We start from the raw sequence: 20,306 nt of genomic DNA on the forward strand, positions 1-20,306 counted from the left end.
TAAGGGCTGGAGTCTGCCTCAGAAGCTACAAAATGAAAACAGAGAATGTTCCCAGGAGGAAGGCCAGTTTGTTTTTTTTTTTTTGGTTTTTCGAGACAGGGTTTCTCTGTATAGCCCTGACTGTCCTAGAACTCACTTTGTAGACCAGGCTGGCCTCAAACTCAGAAATCTGCCTGCCTCTGCCTCCCAAGTGCTAGGATTAAAGGCTGTGTGCCACCAGGCAAAACAGGTGCTTGTTAGCATAGAAACACCTCTAATCTGCAGGAAGCATCAGGGAGGAAAGTTCTTAAACCACAGAGGGCATTGCAGACTGCTAGAGAGTTTGGCTGCTCGGTTGGTGTCTTGGAATGCAGATCTCTTGCTCAGATCATTGCTTTATTAGAAAACAAAAACAAAAACAAAAAACCTTTCCCAAGCTAGGTGTGTGTTGCACACCTTGGGGAAGGCTGAGGCAGGAGGATCATGACTGAGGCTAGACTGGGCTACAGAGCAAGATTACTGTCATAAACAAGTATGAAAACACACTTGACCTGCATTTTCCACTGGACTTCAGGCAGCTGTCGCTGAACTTTATTCATACTCCTACTTCCTGTTTTTAGATTTATTTTATTGTCTGTATTCTTTTCCTGTGTTACTAATCAAATTCAAAGTCTGTACAACAAAGGAAAGGTACACTCCATCAGCTAGCTCCCTGACCTGACCATTCAATTACTAAGGCCCAATCCACAGCACTTGCACTAACATGTTTACTGACACAGCCTCAGCTAAGGTTCTGGTCTGAAACAAGCTAGCCAGAAGAGTCCAGCAGAAATGCTGTGGTATTCTCTTTGGAGGGGGAGTGAGTGTGGGGGAATTCAAGATCCCATTTAATCTACTTATTCATCATGAGCACCAAAACTTCCAACTGCTGGCACCTGACAGTAACAGAAAGGTTAACTATCCTCACAGCAGGGTCTGCCTCCAAGCACTGAAATTTACAAAGCTGTTTTCACTAACACCTTCATTCCCTCCTCAATTCCACAAGTAAGGAAATAGGAGGCTCAGGAACTCCTTAAAGTTTCTTTAAATTCTTTTGTTAGTGAGGTGGGCAAGGGTCTGACCCACCTTGCCATGCCTCGGGATTTTTTTTTTTTTTTTTTTTTTCGAGACAGGGTTTTTCTGTGTAGCCCTGGCTGTCCTGGAACTCACTCTGTAGACCAGGCTGGCCTCAAACTCAGAAATCTGCCTCTGCCTCCCAAAAGCTGGGATTAAAGGTGTGTGCCACCACTGCCCAGCTCCTCAGGTTTTTACAGATGTTTTATCTGTTGTCTCTCTGTCCCCACCCCATTACTAACCAAATATAAGATCTATATGGCAAAAGACCATTACTAATATGATTTGTCTGTTTTCTTGTCTAAATTATAATAGGGAAAAGGGAATTCAGAGAACGGCTCCAACTTCTCACTAAATATCCACAGCCTACCAAAGGGTAGGTAGGAGGGAAGAGGAAGGTGAACTGTGCCTTTCACATATGTGTTTATAAAACCAAAAAAATCCCTTTAAGGAGATCTAGTCCCCAGTTGCCAGCTGAGTAGGCATGCTTTTTTTTTGACAGCTGTGATGGTTGGGTCTCTAAGTACTATGTATGACTCCAGCAGGTCATTTCTTTCAATTCTGCTTGGACAAAGAACGTCACTTTGAGAAATTTTGCTCAAAGGTCTTTCCTAAATCACATCAATTCAAAGGGACTCTAGACATCTAAACATGGTTTCATTTTTGCTATTAGCAAAGAGGAAACCAAAACACTATTTTTTTTTTTTTTTTTGAGACAGGCTTTCTCTGCAGTCCTGGCTGTTCTGAAACTTACTCTGTAGACTAGGCTGGCTTCAAACTCAGAGATCTGCCTGCCTCTACTTCTTGTGTGCTGCTTGATTTTTAAAGCAGGCTGAAATCATCCCTTGCTGGAAATAAAAACTGCTGTACTTATAATGCATTGGCCATGTCCAGATTCTGTAGAGGTAAGTAATCCATAAATAACTACTGATCTTGGAAGTAAATGTTCTTGGTCTCTGGACTGGGCAACACAGCATCTTCCTTGATCAAAGATAAACCAGAGATTCTTCTGGGTTAAATTCCTGATGAAAAAGAAACTAGGTAAATGCCTAAGCTGGGAACTTCAATCTAAAGCTTTTTTGGGTGTGGCTCAAATATTTGGAGCCACCTGTGGGGCTTTTTTGGTTAGACAAGAGGTCAGTATAGCAGATGTCTGATAAGGTTTGTGGAGCAGTTTCTGAGACACATGAACTGACACACACAAGCAGGCAATCTTGGGAGCACACTCCTGTACCATGTCCCAAATGCATCTGGGACACACAGGTAGTCTCTGACAAGGTTTGACCAGAAGGGAGAGTCAGCTGAGTATGGAATATGAAAGGCGGGAATGTGAACAACTGCAGCCTCTGCTGGGGAGGTGGATAATTTGGTATATGTCTTATGACTTCACTGTGCTCAAGTACATGAGGAGGCTAGGCAACAGTGAACTACTCGTAACCCTAGCACTTGCACAACTGAAGCAGGACAACTGAGAATTTCAGCCAGGCTAGTCTACCTAGTGAGACTTGTCTCAAAAAGGAGAGCAGAGCATAATATTAGTCCCTTAAGAATTTAAACAATTCATTTTCTTTCTTTCTTTCTTTTTTTTCTTCAAAGATTTATTTATTTATTTATTTACTATATGTAAGTACACTGTAGCTGTCTTCAGACACTCCAGAAGAGGGAGTCAGATCTTGTGGTGGATGGTTATGAGCCACCATGTGGTTGCTGGGAGTTGAACTCTGACCTTTGGAAGAGCAGTAAGTGCTCTTACCCACTGAGCCATCTCACCAGCCCCACAATTCATTTTCTTAATACAAAGATAAGAGGTGCCTAAAGAACATTGGGAATGAAATCTACATAGGGATTCTGGCGATTTGGATATCAGGCAATGCCAACTGTGTAACAATTCTTGATATACCTGGAAAACACAGTCGTTTATTGAACTCCTAGCATGGTGATGTGTGTGCTTCTGGTATTGATGTTAACTGGTTTTGGGACCTCAAGTATGCTAAGTATGTATTTTACCATTCATCTAAACCCTCAACACTGAATTCTACTCTAAATCAAGCACCCTACTAAGATGTTTCCATGTACATGATTCCCCCTTCCTCTTTTCATCTCATTTAATAACGGTTATAACACTTTTAAATAAATATCACTTTGCATAGGCAGAGAAACTGAAGCTCAAATGAATTGTATGATCTACTCAAGGCCATGTAATTTAGAAGTATCAGAACTGGAAAGCTTGTCCAGGTCTGATGATTTAATTAATAGGTATTATTAATTTCTTTTCTCCTTCCATTCTCCTCCTCTATAACTCTTTAATGACTAAGCTAGGAAGAACACACCTGGGAATCTCTTTGTACCTTACCTTTTATAAGAATATCTCTGAACTAGACACCCACCCCCCACAGACTTTAAAGCAAAAGGCTAACCTGATTCCAATAATCTTGGCTTCTATTTCAAAGTTATTGTTTAAGTACAGCCCACAACTCTAGAGATGCTGATCAATTTTCAGTTGATTAACAGTTGAAAGGGGTTTAAAACAACTACATGTGAACATATCCAATGACAGTAAAACCATGCTTAAACAACCACTTACATAGTTAGATTGAAATACTGATCACACTGTGAACTCTGAGATTGTGTTATGTACTTGAAAAACCTGTTTCCAGTTGTGTTGTGAGTCAGTCTTAGCACCCACCTTTATCCCTCTGGCTGGAATACAGACATGCCCTTAGTATACACCTTTAATCCCACATAATGAACGTTAAGTTAGTTTTTAGAAGGAAACACTCATGTTTTTTAAGTGATATCTAATTGAGTGACAGTCAAAGTGACAAATCAGAGAAAGATTTGACAGAATAGGGTATGCCCAACTCTCAGGAGAAGCGAGAGGTAAGAGAGTCAACATAGGAGCGAACAGTGCAGAAGAGAAAGAGAAGGGAATGTTTTACAGATAGGTTGAAGAGAGAACAAGCTAGACACTGGTGAAAACAGGATGAGCCAGAGAATGAGGAGGAGCTAAGATTAGAACAGATTGTCAGTTAGTATGAGGCCAAGCAGAGCAATTTAGTCAGTGCCCAAGCGAGAAGTTAGATTGAATTAGTAAGTTTGGAGAGGAGCTGGAGCCAGAACAGCTGAGCTGAACCTACCAGTCAAGAATTCAGAAAGAGCTTGAAAGGGTGAGCGTATTCAGTAGTGCAAGCAATCCTCACTACAGAGTGAGCCAAAGCCAGCCTGAGATGCCAATTACATCAGGCGAATAAAAGTTACATAACATAGTTTAGGAGAGCCTGGCCTGACTGGGTCAGCCAAGTTACTCAATGTTCTACTGCATGTGATACTGCTTCTCCCTCTACCTTTCTTCTTGTGACTCAGTGTGGTATAGAATATCCTTGGGCTTAATACCAACATTCTCAGAAGCTGGTTCCAAAGCATAGCAATCTCCTCAAAATAGAAGCTTTTAAAATTGCACTACTGCTCATCAACACCCCTGTCCACTCTATACAACACTGCTCACACCAGCAGCAAACACAGGCAGTTCTACAGGAGAGCTTTCTATCTGTCGTACTGTCAGTGCATTTGCTATAGCTGAGCCTACCCTTCACCAGTCTGTTAACCAATATACCCACTCGGGGAACAAGCCCAGTCCTCACAGTTGCTACTGGTAACTACATGCATGTGAAGCGATTTCCTGGGTGACATGGTAAAACCGCTTGTCTCTTCTGGCCTCAGTGCATGCATCATCAGGTTCAACTACACACAGAAGCCCCTTCTCTGAGTAGCCCTTTGAACTCAGGAGCCACTAGCAAACCTATACTAACACTTTAGAGAGATGACAAAGGGACCTTGATAAGGAAATATGAAGTCCACAGGGCTCTCATCACTTAAAACTTTATTAAACCTCATTCCTTTCTCCTCACGGATCTCACTCATAATTTAAAGTCCTAGATAGGGGTTGGAGAGATGGCTCAGTGGTTAAGAACAGTGACTACTCTTCCAAAGGACCAGAGTTCAATTCCCAGCACCCATATGGCACATCACAACTGTCTGTAACTCCAGTTCCAGAAGAGTTGACCCCCCCCCCAAAAAAAAAAAAAACCAGACAGACATGCAAGCAAAATACCAATGCACATGAAAAATACTTAAAAAAAAAAAAAAAAAAGTCTGGTGCAAAGCTCAAAGACTCATATCTAATTCCTTTCAAAGGGTGAAGTGGAGCACAGATGTAGGCTTTGCTATCATGGCTGCCCAGCCTGTCAGGCACAAGTGTGTGGGTGAGACAGGCACTGGAATATCTGATTATTGGCAGAATTAAGCAAACTATCTCCAGTTCACAGGGGCAGAACACAGTGGAAGCTTGGAAGCAAGTGGTGGCACTGATGAGAATGACTCTGGAAGGGGAAGATGGCTCCAGGGTCTCAAGGAGATTTCACTACCTACACTGTTGTATTAGCTTTTGTTGTATTAGCTTTCACAGAATTCTATAATATACTCAGAATAGCGACTTACCTTTTAATAAACACACACACACACACACACACACACACACACACACACACACACACACTTACTTTAACCTGTGAAAAGCCTGCTAGCACATCCAAAGCAGTCATCAGTGCTTCTCAAAATTACAATGGTCATTCAATCACAGATACCAGGATTGAGACTGAAAAAAAACTTGTGCTGTTATAGAACACTGGATTTTAGGTGAGATAAAGTCTTGGTTTTGCTGTCAACCTTCAGCAAATTAAAAGCAAACAAACAAACCACACTGGTCTAGTGAGGTGGTACATGACTTTATTTATTCCCAGCAACTTGAGAGGCAGAGGCAGGTAGATTTATGAGTTCGAGCCAGCCCAGTACAAACAGAGCGAGTTTAAGGACAGCCAGAGCTATACAAAGAAACTCTGTTCTGAAAAGCCAGACAGCCAACTCACCAAACAAAAAAACCTCCCCGCCGGGCAGTTGTGGCACACACCTTTAATCCCAGCACTTGGGAGGCAGAGGCAGGCGGATCTCTGAGTTCNAGGACAGCCAAGACTACACAGAGAAACCCTGTCTCGAGAAACCACACACACACACACACACACACACACACACAAAAAGATCCTCCCCACACTGGATCTCAATTTTGTTGACTGTAAAATCGGATAACACAGCCTACCTGCAAGTTGCTGGGAGGGTTAGTGAATGTGCATTACAGCAGTTCAGCAAATTCTAAAAGTGATAGTTTTTCAACCCTCCTCCTCCTCCTCCCCATCACTATCCAAGCTAAAAAACACTGGTTGCTGACTTGCTCAGGTGCTGGTAGGATAAAGCACAGAAACACAAAAGACAATGCACCAGCCATGTCCAAGTTAATTAATTCTTGGTCATATAGTTCACCCATCACCTGTACTTTCTTCCTAGAAAATCCAAGCTTGCAACAAAGTAGAAATAAAAATATGGGCTGGGGTGTAGCTTAATGGTAGAGTACTTATCTAGCATGTGCAAGACCAAAGAGGGTGCAAAACAAATTAGAGGCTGCTGCAGGCAAGCTCCCTAATAGTGTAGCATGGAGCAGGTAGGGAATGGAGAGAAACTATGTAAAGAAGACAAGCTAGAACACAAACACACAAACAAAAAGCTGTCAGCATTTTCTGAAGACATGTATAACCACATAAGCCCTGCTGGCCCAGAGCACTTCTGGCTGGACTGCTTCTGTTCTCAGCTATTATCACTCAGCTAGGTTATTTTGTCAAGTGTTACTAGAGAACGTCTCCAAAAATGCTTAAAATGGGAAAAGTTTTGGTGTCTAAAACAGGTTTTCATTCATGAGAAGACTGTCACTTCGGTGAAACTGTTAAAAGATGAACAATGTTAAACAAACATATTTGCTGTAATGGAGGCATACAATGAAGGCCAATCTTTTTACTGCTGTTTGTAGGCAATTGTCAGTGTGAGTGTGTATAAATATGTAAATGGAGTCACATATTGTGGCTTTTTTCAAATGGAGCCTTCAGGATTTTGTTATAAGGAAAAAATCATTGTGAGGCTGAGAGGAGAGCAGAGGGAGACTACACATCCAACAGGGTTCAGGCTTCTTCCTCTCTATTCCTTGAAACCTGGCTACTCCAGAGACCCCAAAGTACAACAAAGGGAGAGTGCTACTCATGTGCATGAGGGGCCAAGACACAATCCTAAAGCACTGAGAGATGACAGACCCATCTCGGACTTAATCTAATAGACAAATGAAGCCTGACTTTTCCAGATGTGTTGCTCTCCTTTTCTCACAGTGGTCAATATCTAACTTGAAGAAAATAATCTCTAAATGAATTTTAAGTCCTAGAGGAATTTAATAACAGGAATGATAATTAATCTTTTAAATAATGGACAGAGGTCCTCTGGAGGGTGTGTCTGGGGCTCAGCAGCAGTGGCCACCTGACATCACTGCAGCATTGGGGGCCAGCACTGGCTTGCAAGCTTCACACACTATTTCATTTCAGTGTTGTAGCAATTTTTCAGGGCCTTTGCTATTCTTATGATATAGGCAGGAAGCCCTTACACAGATGTTAATCTTTTTTTTCATAGCTAGTAACAGAAATGGTACTGGAATTTTGGTTTAATATGATAAAAAAGGACCAGTGTCTTAATTTTAATCAGTCCATTTAAACACTATTTTCCCAGGCTATTAAAAATAGAAACACTGATGAAAATAGTAGTATGTATACTTTTTGTCCATTCCTAAACTTACTCCTTTTTCACATTGTCAAGTCTTTTTCTTTATAAAAAACCAAAACCATTGTATTTAGTGTGTATGTGTGTGGGTGCATGTATGCAAAGGCGCTAATGACAGCTTCCGGGAGGGAGCTGCACTTAGATCTTGGCAGCTAGTGCTTTTACTTGCTGGGCTACCTCGCCAGTAGTACTCCTACCCTCTTTGGTGGTCAGGTAAACACTGCCACTTCCTACCCTCTTTTTAAAATTTTTACTTTTATTTTTTAAAATCAGGTCTCATGTGGTCCTGGTTATCCCCAAATTTCCTATGGATGAACTTGATTTTTTTTTTTTTTTAAAGGAGGCTGGGTGGTGGTGGTGTATGCCTTTAGTCCCAGCATTTAGGAGGCAGATCTCTGAGTTCAAGGCCAGTCTGGTCTACAGAGTGAGTTCCAGGAGAGTGAAGGCTACACAGAGAAACCCTGTCTCCAAAACAAATAAACAAACACCCAACAACAAAAAACCCAAAGAAAAACAAACACATTTTATTTGTAGTTTTGTGTTATCTATGTGTCTGCCACATGTTTGTTCATGTCAGTCAATAAATGACAAAAGATGGCTAACCCCTGGAGCTGGAGACACAGGTAGTTGTTAGTCACATGAAATAGGTACTGGGAACTGAACTTGGGTCCCCTGAAGAGCAGCAAGCGCTTTTGATCTTGCTTTCACCGGACAAGTGCTGTAATTACAGACATCCTATGATACAGTCATGTTAGGGAAGCACTCTACCAACTGAGTCACAGACCCTGCCTCTCAAAGTGTCAATGAGAATTGAAGAAGATTAGCAAAAGGAGGCAGACTGGATTGCTACTTAGTACTTTTTTAAAATACCATCTGAAGCAAGCATGTTGGTGTTATCTTTAGAACTAAATGATAAACATGAACAATTTACTTCAGACACTGAGGCTGCCTCATAAAAGTAAAGTTTTAAAACATTGCTTTTACTTTTCAAGAGGTGAAAGAGACTTCCTCTGTTCAAACCCTGATGTCTTAGTTAAGTACTGGAGATTCCTTCTACTTAGGAACTGGGACAAGACTAAAACTCAAGTCTTGTAAAGTTTTATATGCAGAGATGCAGCTCTCAGAACACTGTTTATTGATCTGCATGGTGAGGCTTCCAGTGTTTGGCCCACAAATTTGGATCTGAGTGATTACTCTGGGGAGGATATTATTTCTGTGCAAGGAAGATAGGGCAAGGTTTTGGAGACTTGCTAAGAGTGGTCCAGCTGGAATCTATGATGCAATGTGAAAAAACAGACTCAGTGTAGGAAGGAAGGTCATGGATAAGGCCCTGGGCTCCATTCCTATAGACCCACTCTGAACTTTGGTATAGATTCTGACTGAAAAGCTCTGAGCTCTTTGAACACTTTTTAACTGCAGGAGAATGACTTAATGTTATGTCTGTCTAATCTCATCCAAATGGGCCAGTTCTTTATAAACATCACAGACATTTGTCTGGATTTATTTGTAATCTAATTTTTCTAAACTAATTGCTCACCTAAGTATGTTTAAGGCCAAATACATACAAAGTTCACTACATTTTGGCTGGGTTGTATTTTTACAAAGTTTACAAAGTTCTCAGGATTAAGATGTTCTGAATACGGGCTGGAGAGATGGCTCAGTGGGTAAGAGCACTAACTGCTCTTCCGAAGGTCCTGAGTTCAAATCCCAGCAACCACATGGTGGCTCACAACCATCTATAATGAGATCTGACACCCTCTTCTGGTGTGTCTGAAGACAGCTACAGTGTACTTACATATAATAAATAAATAAATCTTTAAAAAAAAAAAAAGATGTTCTGAATACAATCCAGTACAGTGAAAGCTTCAACTGACTATGCTTCAGTGAACTGAAGAAATACCTCAGAAAGCTTGAGCTTCGCATTAAAGTCATAAACTGGGATAAAGGACTGAGAAATTAAAAAATGTTGCATCTGGCCGGGCGTGGTGGCGCATGCCTTTAATCCCAGCACTTGGGAGGCAGAGGCAGGCGGAATTCTGAGTTCAAGGCCAGCCTGGTCTACAAAGTGAGTTCCAGGACAGCCAGGGCTATACAGAGAAACCCTGTCTCAAAAAACCAAAAAAAAAAAAAAAAGTTGCATCCGTGTGTGAGATAGGAGTTGTTTAACTGCTTTGTTGACTGACGAAGAACTCCTGTGGCTTTTACAGACAGATCTGAACACTTTAGAAACAGACATCTTTTACATTCACTTTTTCATATTCAAAGAAAAGGGAACAAATACTTTAGGCTTTAGATTTTGTATAACTTACCTATACCGCTCTTCCTGTAAGGTCTGCATTATTAAGGAGTAGTCCCTCTGATAATGCTCCTTGAGGGTCTCGAAGGATTCCTCCAGTCTGGCCTGGGTTTCCCGGATCTCCTGGATCTCATGCAGTAGTGCATCAAACCCTGAGCTCTGCATGTCTAGAGTGTTTGTTCTGGAGCTGGATGCTCCCACAGCAATGCCCCCAGTGGTACTGTTGGCTCCTACTGAGCCTGAAGTGGCACTAGAACAATCTTCCTCACTACCATATTTTGGACTTGACTGAAAGTTTGAAATCACCCCTAAAGCCTTTCCCCCATCATCCACTTGTCCTTCCTCTAATGAGTCTTTCAGGTTAGGAATATTGTCTGCACTACCAAATTTGTTCCGAATCAGTGAGGCAATCTCTCTGGGTTTGGAGACGACAGCCCCTGCTGCTGAATGGGTAGCTTGGGAGAAGCTGGAAAATCCACCTTTGACGCTGTCCACTACACCTTCACTGAAGCCAGTCACCTTTGCACCCACATCCTTCAGACCCTGGTGCATGTCCCTGAAGACATCCTTGGGCTGCCGGGGGATCCCATTCTGTTCCACCTCACGGAGCTTTCGGTGGTAATGCTCAAGCTTCTTTTGCAGCTGGAGAATGGTCTGTGCAGATTTCTGGTTTTTCTTCTCAAACACTTGTTTGATTCGAGCAGCCTGCTGCTTGTCTGCACTGTTGGCAAGCTTCAAGTACTCAGCAACGTTGTCGTCTCGGGCTGTCTGTGCAATCTTGATCTGTTCTGTGAGCTTTAGGATCTTCTGCTGCAGGTGTGCAATGGCAGCTTTTGTGCGCTGAGGATCTGGTATTCCATCCACAGACTCTGTGTGGATGCTGCCATCAGTGCTGGAGGCCACGGCACTGGAAGTCTGGGCAAGGCTGCTTACTTCCAAACGCTCGATCTAACATTTTAAAAACAAGAGGTGGATATTAGAAACAGTCAAGAATCAATGTGCTATAATGTGCTGAAAATATGTCTATGCTGAATTCTCAGCATGGATGGGCGACCTGCACATCCCTTTGTCCTGTAAAAGCCTTGCAGCCCTCTTGGCTAGTCTTTATACAGGATTTCTTTAAATAACAAAGCTCCCTTTGATGGTTGAGAGTATGAATTAATTCTCATTCTTATGCATACTTCTGCCCAGAAGCAAATCTATATAAGATAGCATGTTCTCTTTCAATGTATTACTATGAAAACCATTCTAGTGCTCAGACATAGTCAGCCATCCTGAGCCAAACTCACAAATTGGTCTCCTGAAAAGGTTAGCAAGAATGGATATGTTGATACAGAGATATAAGCATCCAGTTGTTACCACAGAGTTTGTTTGCATAAGTCACACCCAGAGTAGTGAGATCATTCTCTATTCTTGGGACATTTTGCTGCAGTGGCAGACAGGCAGAGGATGTGCTGCTGAATGCTACTGAATTAAAATAACTGTGGTGTACCCAGGAAGACAGCAGGAATAGATAGGGACAGTGAGAGGTAAGTGATTTAACAAATCAGAGGCGAAGGTCAGATCTTTCTGGGCCCAAATTTTGTGTTTTATCCAATAAAAAGCTTGCCTTAGGGAAGGAACTACAAAGCTCACACACTGTTCTTTCATCTGGATGAGTCACTACAAGGACTGGAAGAAAGTACAACTGCTCAGACTTAAAAGCTTAAACTCTTTGTTGTTGTTGTTTTCAAGACAGGGTTTCTCTGTGTATCCCTGGCTGTCCTGGAACTCACTCTGTAGACCAGGCTGGCCTCAAACTCAGAAATCCGCCTGCCTCTGCCTCCCAAATTCTGGGATTGAAGGCATGCGCCATTACTGCCCAGCAAAAGCTTAAGCTTAAATGTCAAAGCAGGCAGCTGAAACTGGAGGGTGCCCCTGTATGTGGCTTGGACAGTTAGAGCAGGACCCAAGGAAGAGTTTATTAACTGTTCTTTAGAATAGTAGCAGAAAGGGTAGTATTATAAAATAGCTTCTTAGGGCAATAAAAAAATGCCCAGAGTGAGGGTCAGGTTGCAACTTGGCCATCTGTAGACTAAGGTCATAATACTCTTTTCTTGGTTCTGTTCCATAGTTTGTCCTATGACAATGTGTCAGTAAGAACTGTACAGAGGCCAACCCCTACATGTTCCTTATCTTATATACCCAGGAAATGCCAATAGTTAACCTGTTGTCTCAAAGTATCCTCACTCATCTTAGATATACAGAGCCTCATTTTATCACCTGGGCAGGATTTATACTGACCTCTGAGCTTTTAAAAATATATGTAGTTCAATCATATTGGCTAGAGCTATACTTTAGTAATGAAGTACTTGCCTAGTACATGAAGCTCTGGGTGTGATGCCTAATACTGGGGGTGGGGTGGGGGAGAACAAAAAGCCAACAGTATTCTTTTCTTCTTATTTCAATGTAACTAAATGTTGAGCCTAGAAAAACAGATCAGTGGAAGAGCCCTGCCTTCCATCCCCAGCACAGCAAGAGACAGAAACCCTTGACAGAGACTAGTACAATGCCTTTTCCATTACTTTTCCCAATACTGATTCACCTTTGAGGAACACATTGGCTAGAGACTGAACTGAAGAAGGGATAGGCAGCCAGAATCTTAGATGGACAAAGTGTCAAGAGCCACAGTAAGAATTCTGAAAACACCTTGCTGTATAGGAACCGAACCCAGGTCCACAGCTAGTGCTTTAACTGTTGAGTCATTCCTCCAGCCTTCTCCTCTTTCACCAATATGAGCAATATCTTTCTTTTGCTGTTGCTATATAATCATATATGTGTGTGTGTGTGTGTGTGCGCGCGCGCGCGTGTACACGCAAATCTAGCTGCATAAGCTCCCAATTGCTGGATTTTCCTTCTGAATGAGATTTAAACTTATTTATTTATTTATTTATTTATTATATGTAAGTACACTGTAGCTGTCTTCAGACACTCCAGAAGAGGGCATCAGATTTTGTTACAGATGGTGTGAGCCCCCATGTGGTTGCTGGGATTTGAACTCAGGACCTTTGGAAGAGCAGTCGGCGCTCTTAACCACTGAGCCATCTCACCAGCCCTGATTTTAAACTTTTTTTATTTTTTTATTTTATTAAATGGTTATCTAAGCTTACAAGTTATAGTCCCTCATCAAGGGAAGCCAAGGCAGGAGCATAAGCAGAGACCATGGAGGAATGCAGTTTGTTTTTTTTTAAAGATTTATTTATTTTGTGCATAGGAAGGAGTCCATTGTAGCTGTCCTCAGACATACAAGAAAAGGACATCAGATCCCATTACAGATGATGAGCTACCATGTGGTTGCTGGGAATAGAACTCAGGACCTCTGTTAGAGCAGTCAGTGCTCTTAACCACTGAGCCATCTCTCCAGCCCAAGATTTAACATCTTATAACTAAAGTGCATAATACCATTCTGCTTATCTATGTCCGATAATGAAACTCAAAATCTGCCACAGAATATATGGGACACATATATTCCACAGAAGATATGAAGAATTTTCAACCAAGCTTTCCCCATGTTCAAGTTTATGAATCTGTGAAATCAAACTAGCCATATCAGGGGCTAGGGAGATAGCTCAATGGGTAATAGCACATACTGTATTCAAGTCTGAGAACTGGACTTCTAGTCCTGGAAAACTGAAAGAGAGAACTGACCCCATAAAGTTGCCCTAACCTCTCCCACCTCCTCTCTCTCATGTAACAACACAACAACAAAAAAAATTGATCATATTGGTGAAAACACTGTTGGAGAAGGCTGGAGAGATGGCTCACAGTTAAGAGCACTAGCTGTGGGCCTCAGTTCAGTTCCTAGCATTTACATAATGTCATATAACAACCTGCCATTACAAGGGCACTGGACATGCATGTGGTACACAAACACAAAGGTAAAACACTCATATACATAAAATAAAAACAAACCATTACAGACAAGAATCAAGGTTCAACCATTTAAAAGGAAATCAATAATTTTTACTATACAAATGTTTATAAGTGATCACATTTGGTTAGAATTGTTTCTCATTACTAAATAAAACAGACTCTCTTTAATTCCTGTTCTACCCAGGGCCAGTGTGTCTTCCTATGAAGAGTTTCCACATAGACATCAACACACCTGTAACAGGCCAGCTGACACTGGAAACGGAAAGTCACTGCAATAGTCAGTAATAGCTCCTAATTTGGGAAGGCACCAATTTTAAAAGGAGAGAAATTGAGAAATGGAGCAGGAACCAAGCTCTAACGGGGAAGCCTGCACTCTAAGCATGAACACCTGGCCTCCAGAAAGGAATTTATCAATCCAAAAGCAGTTCCTTTGCCACTGGATAGAGGTAACATACAGAACTGGATCCCTAACTCATTCTCGGCAACTCAGTTCCAAATGTGAAAAGCAAAGTTTTCAAAGGTGATACTAAAAACTACCTCTACCAAAGGGGGAGCAGAGGATGAAACCCTGTGTCAATACTCAACCACTGAGCCACATAAGTAGTACAAGACTTTCTCCTTTTCTCTAAAGTATTTTGAAAGTAGTACCCCCCAAACTGGCCTCAAACTTATAGTCCTTCTGCCTCAACTTCCTGAGTAGTGGGATTGCCCCAGAATTTCTTGGAAGGCATAGACATGAAAGAGCAAGATGACTGACATACTCTGCCCTGAAGCACCGACAGGTCCATAAGCTGCTCAATGGTAAGGAGAGGGAACTCTGATGCAGTCAGGAGGCTGTTTTAAGGATGAGATGAGTCATGAGTGTGAAAATGCTGTAGTAACTCCTGGCAGAACAGGCTTTTGGCACTGGCTATTACTGAAATAGCTTGTGAGCTGTTCTTATTAAAGATCTCATCATTAGTAGATCTCAGATCATACTCACTTCTAAGCAAGATACACAGAATCCAGAACAAAGGTGAAATTCTATAGTGAAGGTCATACTTTGAAAGTTGGCCTTGCCGGGCAGTGGTGGCACACACCTTTTGACCCAGAACTTGGGAGGCAGAGGCAGGTGGATTTCAGAGTTTGAGGCCAGCCTGATCTACAGAGTGAGTTCCAGGACAGCCAGGGCTACACAGAGAAACCCTGTCTCGAAAAACCTTAAAAAAAAAAAAAAAAAAAAGAAAGAAAGAAAGAAAGAAAGAAAGAAAGAAAGTAAGTTGGACTTGTGGTTTAGCCCATGGCCAAACAACTTTACAATCCTCACAATAAGCTCTAAACAATGTTAGGAAAGCATCTCCTCCAGCCAGCTGTTAGAAGGCAGGAGGAGGCAGAAGTTAACCACATGCTGTATTTTTCTCTGTTGCTCTAAATTGTCATTGCAAATTGGCTCCTTTGCAGCAGCTACAGGTCACACTGCTCTATGTATTTGTTTCTCTCTATTAAGAAATCAGACTAAAATTACCTACTGGTAGGAGTTAACTGACCAGAAAATAACTAAAAGAAAATGTGAAAAGATTCACGAGGGACAGAGGGAAGTCAATTAAGGCACAGTACCCGACAAAGCATTTAACTGCTTATAGTTTTCATTTGCAAATATATTAAAGATTGCTTTTTAAGTGGAAGCCAGCCTGGGCTACAATCAAGACTTTGGAAATCCTAGGCAGGTTCAGATAAGAGACAGACAGACACACATGACACCTAAGGGCAAAAGGCAGAGACAGGAAGACACAATACACCCAGCAATATTCCAGAACATGGCACAAAGAACAATGGTTTGCGTTCACTATGACCTTTCCAAATTCACCAGTTGTGACTCTGGGGTGCCCATGTGTTCTTTCAGAGCTTAAGTTTTTTACTCAGTTTATTTCCCTAAGAATGTTCTGAAAAGATGTTGAATATATTAAATTGGGGACTGGGTACATACAGCAAGTACTAAGAGTACTTGGTCCAAGAGAGGTCCTGGGACTTGAGCCCATCAAGAGCATACACCAGGGGAGTGTTAGATTATGCCTAAGACATACAGCATGAAATAAAAATGACAGATGATCATTGCTTTGGACTTAGCTCCTAGACTAGATCCTAACAGGATGAGGTTAAAAATGTCACACCTTTTGTTTCTCACCCTATTATGCAGACCTTGTTGGCCTGGAATATCCACATACCTCTGCCTAATAAGTGCTGTGCCACTGTGGTGGTTTGAATATGCTTGACTCATGGGAAGTGGCACTCTTAGGAGGTGTGGCCTTGTTGGGGGAAGTGTGTCACTATGAGGTAGGCTTTGAGGTCCTATGCTCAAGCTCTGCCCAGGGTAGAAGTAACCCTCCTTCTGGCTGTCTTGATCAAGATATAGAACTCTTGGCTTTTCTAGCACCAAGTCTGTCTGCACGTTACCATGCTTCCCACCATGATGATGATGATGAACTGAACCTGCCGGGCAGTGGTGGCACACACCTTTAATCCCAGCACTTGGGAGGCAGACAGAGGCAGGAGGATTTCTAAGTTCGAGGCCAGCCTGGTCTACAGAGTGAGTTCCAGGACAGCCAGGGCTACACAGAGAAACCCTGTCTTGACACCCCCCCCCAAAAAAAAGATAATGGTCTGAACCTCTGAAACTATAAGCCAGCCCCAATTAGATGTTTTCCTTTATAAGAGTTGCCTTGGTCATGGTGTCTCTTCACAGTAATAGAAACCTAACTAAGACAGCTTTCATTCTTGGTAAATGTTATAATTTTTCTGGCAAAGGTCTGATCATGAAACCAAACCCAATTATTATCTTATCTTTTTGTTTTGTTTTGTTTTTTGAGACAGGGTTTCTCTGTATAGCCCTGGCTGTCCTGGAACTCACGCCCGGCTTTATTACCTTATCTTTTATCATACTTATGTGACAGTCAAATTCTCAAATAGACCAGTTTTAATTAGCTAAAAAAGTTCCCAGTGTTGCAGTACTTTTAACAAAAAAATAGCCTGGGGCACAATCATGAAAAGCTGAGCTTAGACTTCAGCATCCATGTAAAAAGCCAGGCATGGTTGCATGAATACCTGTAACCCAAGCACGGGTAGGGGCAGAGATAGGTGGACTCTGTGTGTGTGTGTGTGTGTGTGTGTGTGTGTGTGTGTGTGTGTATTGGGGGGGTGTGGGGCGGGGGGGGGAGTTGATTCTTTTCTTTTACATGTGGGTTTTGGGGCTTGAAATCAAATTGGAAGGCTTAGCAGCAAGCACCTTTACCTTCTGAGACATCTTGCTAGCCCCTTTTCTGTCTTTAGAAGCTAGTCTTCCAGTGCTTGACTTATTGGAATGCTTATTCTACAGAATGAAATGTCTCATGATTCAAGAAAAGCCAACTGAGAGTAATACACCAAGTACTACATCTCTGCCTATGGCAAGCAAGCAACAAGGGAACTTTTTCCTACCACCTTATATGGCCAGCAGGTCGGGTAAGATCACCATCACCCCCTCCCCCATCCTGGCCTCTTATCATTATCTTCAATGTCAAGTTCTGGTTTACAGAGTATTAGCTCTTTGTGGAAATCTCATATTCTACACATTAAACAACACATATCATGTCCTTGGGAATGAAGAAAAACAATACAAAACAAAACAGATGGAAATGGGGAAATCTTTGCAATTCATCTGACATACACAGCTTTGTTAGGAGTGTGTCTCTTCTGAAAATAGCTCTTTTCCAGGACAAGTTTTTTTTTTTTTTTTTTTTTAAGACATTTGTTTATTTTATGTGAGTACACTGTCACTGTCTTCACACACACCAGAAGAGGGCATCAGATCCCATTACAGATGGTTGTGAGCCACCATGTGGTTGCTGGGAATTGAACTCAGGACCTCTGGAAGAGCAGTCAGTGTTCTTTTTTATTTTTTTTATTTTTTTATTTTTTATTCATTAATTATATTTAAGTACACTGTAGCTGTCTTCAGACACTCCAGAAGAGGGAGTCAGATCTCATTACAGATTGTTGTGAGCCACCATGTGGCTGCTGGGATTTGAACTCAGGACCTTCGGAAGAGCAGTTGGGTGCTCTTACCCCCTGAGCCATCTCACCGGCCCCTGCAGTCAGTGTTCTTAACCACTGAGCCATCTCTCCAGCCCCTGTTTGTTTTTAAGACAAGATCTTACTTTATCTCAGGCTAGCATGGAAGTCACTATGTAGCTTGGCTTTTTTTCAGTATCTTCAGTGCTTACAAACACAGGTATTCTGGCTACTGTGCCTGGCCAAATTTGAAATTATAATCCTCAGCGACTCATAATCTTGGCCTCAATTTAACAACCACAAAGGTGTATGTTCCATAGTTAGTAAGCAGTAAACTCAAGCTATTCTGGCTGGTCATGTGGGCTTGTGTTTTTCTGCCCGTGTGAGGCAGGACATCACAGAGCACAAGTTCCTGTCTTAGGAGACAGGGTGCTTTGCTTTCAACTTAGTATCAGTCTTTGAGGCTGGATTTGGCCAATAACTCTCTCACACTTCATGCCTATCAAAAACAATGAAACCAGTAGCTTATCAGGATCATGTTTTCCATCCATCTACATTTTCTCATAGTAGTAACAGCATAAGTACAACTGGCCAGATTGCTCTCTTCTGTGTACCTCTCTGACTTTTGGTGTGAGCACTTCACTCTGAAGTGGACAGATGATTTGCACTTGTTCTGACAGTTGATCAATATCTCTTATACTCCACCCTTGGACGACATTCACATGGGGTTGAACAGTTCACTTCTGTGTATCTTTAATATATGTTACTTTTTCTATTTGTTGTCTAAGAGGGATCTTTCTCTTTAAGTCTGCTACTCATCTATCAAATAGACCTTCCTTCCTTCCTTCTCTTTTCTTCTCCTTTTCTCTTTTTAAGATACAGTCTATGTATTCTTTAGTGGGCTAGAACTCACTTTGACTAGACTACACTAGCTTCATATCTGAATCAATCACCTTGCCTCTGCTTGTGAAACGGTGGAATTACAGGTGTACACCACTATGCCTATCTCGAATAATTTTTCTTTTAAAATAAAAAAATATGCATTTGCATACATGTGTGTCTGTCTGCACACATGCATTCAGGTACCCATGAAGGAAGGCCAGGTGTGGGATCCCCTGCAGCAGGAGTTGAAGGTGGTTGTGAGCCACTGCTGAGTGATGGGGACTCAACTCTCATTCTTTCAGGAGCAGTATGGGCTCTTAATCGCTGATTCATCTTTCTAGCCCTGTCAAATAAGTTTTCTTAAGCATATGGCCTCTTAATTTCCTTTTCATCCCAGATGAAATATCTATAAAAATAGCATCGCCATAGAGCCAACATATTCTTAAAAATTTTAAACTTATTTTTGGTAAAGATAGCATGGTACTGTGTGGAGGTCAAAGGACAGCTTTTGAAAGTCAATTCTCTCCTTCCATGTACATCCTGGGAAGTGAACTTAAGGTTCAGTTGTCAGGCTTAGTGGCAAGTGTCTGCTGAGCCATCTCCCCAGTTCTCAAGCAGAGGTAGTCTTATTTGCTTGTATAGTCACTACTGGGATTGTAGATTTTTTTTTCTTTAAAATTTTTGTACTATTTCCAATGTCTAACATAGGCCCTATACACTGAGGGCAGGGTGAAGAATACTGTAAAGTTTTCTTAAAACAAGATTAAATTTCCAGCCAGGCAATTTAGCTCCCTTAAGGCCTAAGAGTGGCCCTGAAGTAAACCTGGCAAATACTGGTGGTAGCTCAGTTTTTGTCAGCAGGAAATCAGTCCTGTGTGAGGCTATGGAAGCAGCAGCCCTAGGTCCTTTGATGGATGCTCTACAGTTGAGTAGGATATTTGTAATCTGAATTGATGTCATCCTGTAATCCTAACACTAGGGAGGCAGACACAAAAGGGTCACTGCAAGTTCAAGGGAAGTCTAGGCTATACAGAGAATTCCAGGCTAGCCTGAACTAGAGTTAGACTTCATCCTTCCATCAGATTCTTGCTGTCACTTCAAGGCTTTGCTTCCCCATGCCTGAATAGCAACCTCTATGCTGAAGACCCTATGGAAACTACAGTCTTCATTTCTACCATATACTTGCTCTTCTCTATCCTGACCTCATTTTTCTTTTTAAAATTTATATTCTTTCTCTCTCTCTCTCTCTCTCTCTCTCTCTCTCTCTCTCTCTCTCTCTCTCTCTCTCTTTCTTTCTGTCTTTCTTTCTTTCTTTCTTTCTTTCTTTTTGTTTTTTTTTCAAGACATGGTTTCTCTGTATATTCCTGGCTGTCGTAGAGCTCACGCTGTAGAC

The 20,306-nt window shown here is 41.8% G+C and overlaps 1 protein-coding gene across 6 annotated transcripts in view; it reads right to left on the bottom strand.

Moving 5' to 3' along the window:
• Tmcc1 (transmembrane and coiled-coil domain family 1) overlaps positions 1 to 20,306 on the bottom strand; it is a 114,089-nt gene that overhangs the window by 8,597 nt on the left and 85,186 nt on the right. For all 6 annotated transcript variants that reach the window (XM_021190650.2, XM_029535636.1, XM_021190649.2 and 3 more), the window contains one exon: positions 10,107 to 11,041. In XM_021190650.2, the coding sequence (XP_021046309.1) occupies positions 10,107 to 11,041 (935 nt within the window). The remainder of the gene's footprint in view (positions 1 to 10,106; positions 11,042 to 20,306) is intronic.

Source organism: Mus pahari, chromosome 2 (assembly GCF_900095145.1).
Source record: "Mus pahari chromosome 2, PAHARI_EIJ_v1.1, whole genome shotgun sequence".
Taxonomy (NCBI): Eukaryota; Metazoa; Chordata; class Mammalia; order Rodentia; family Muridae; genus Mus; species Mus pahari.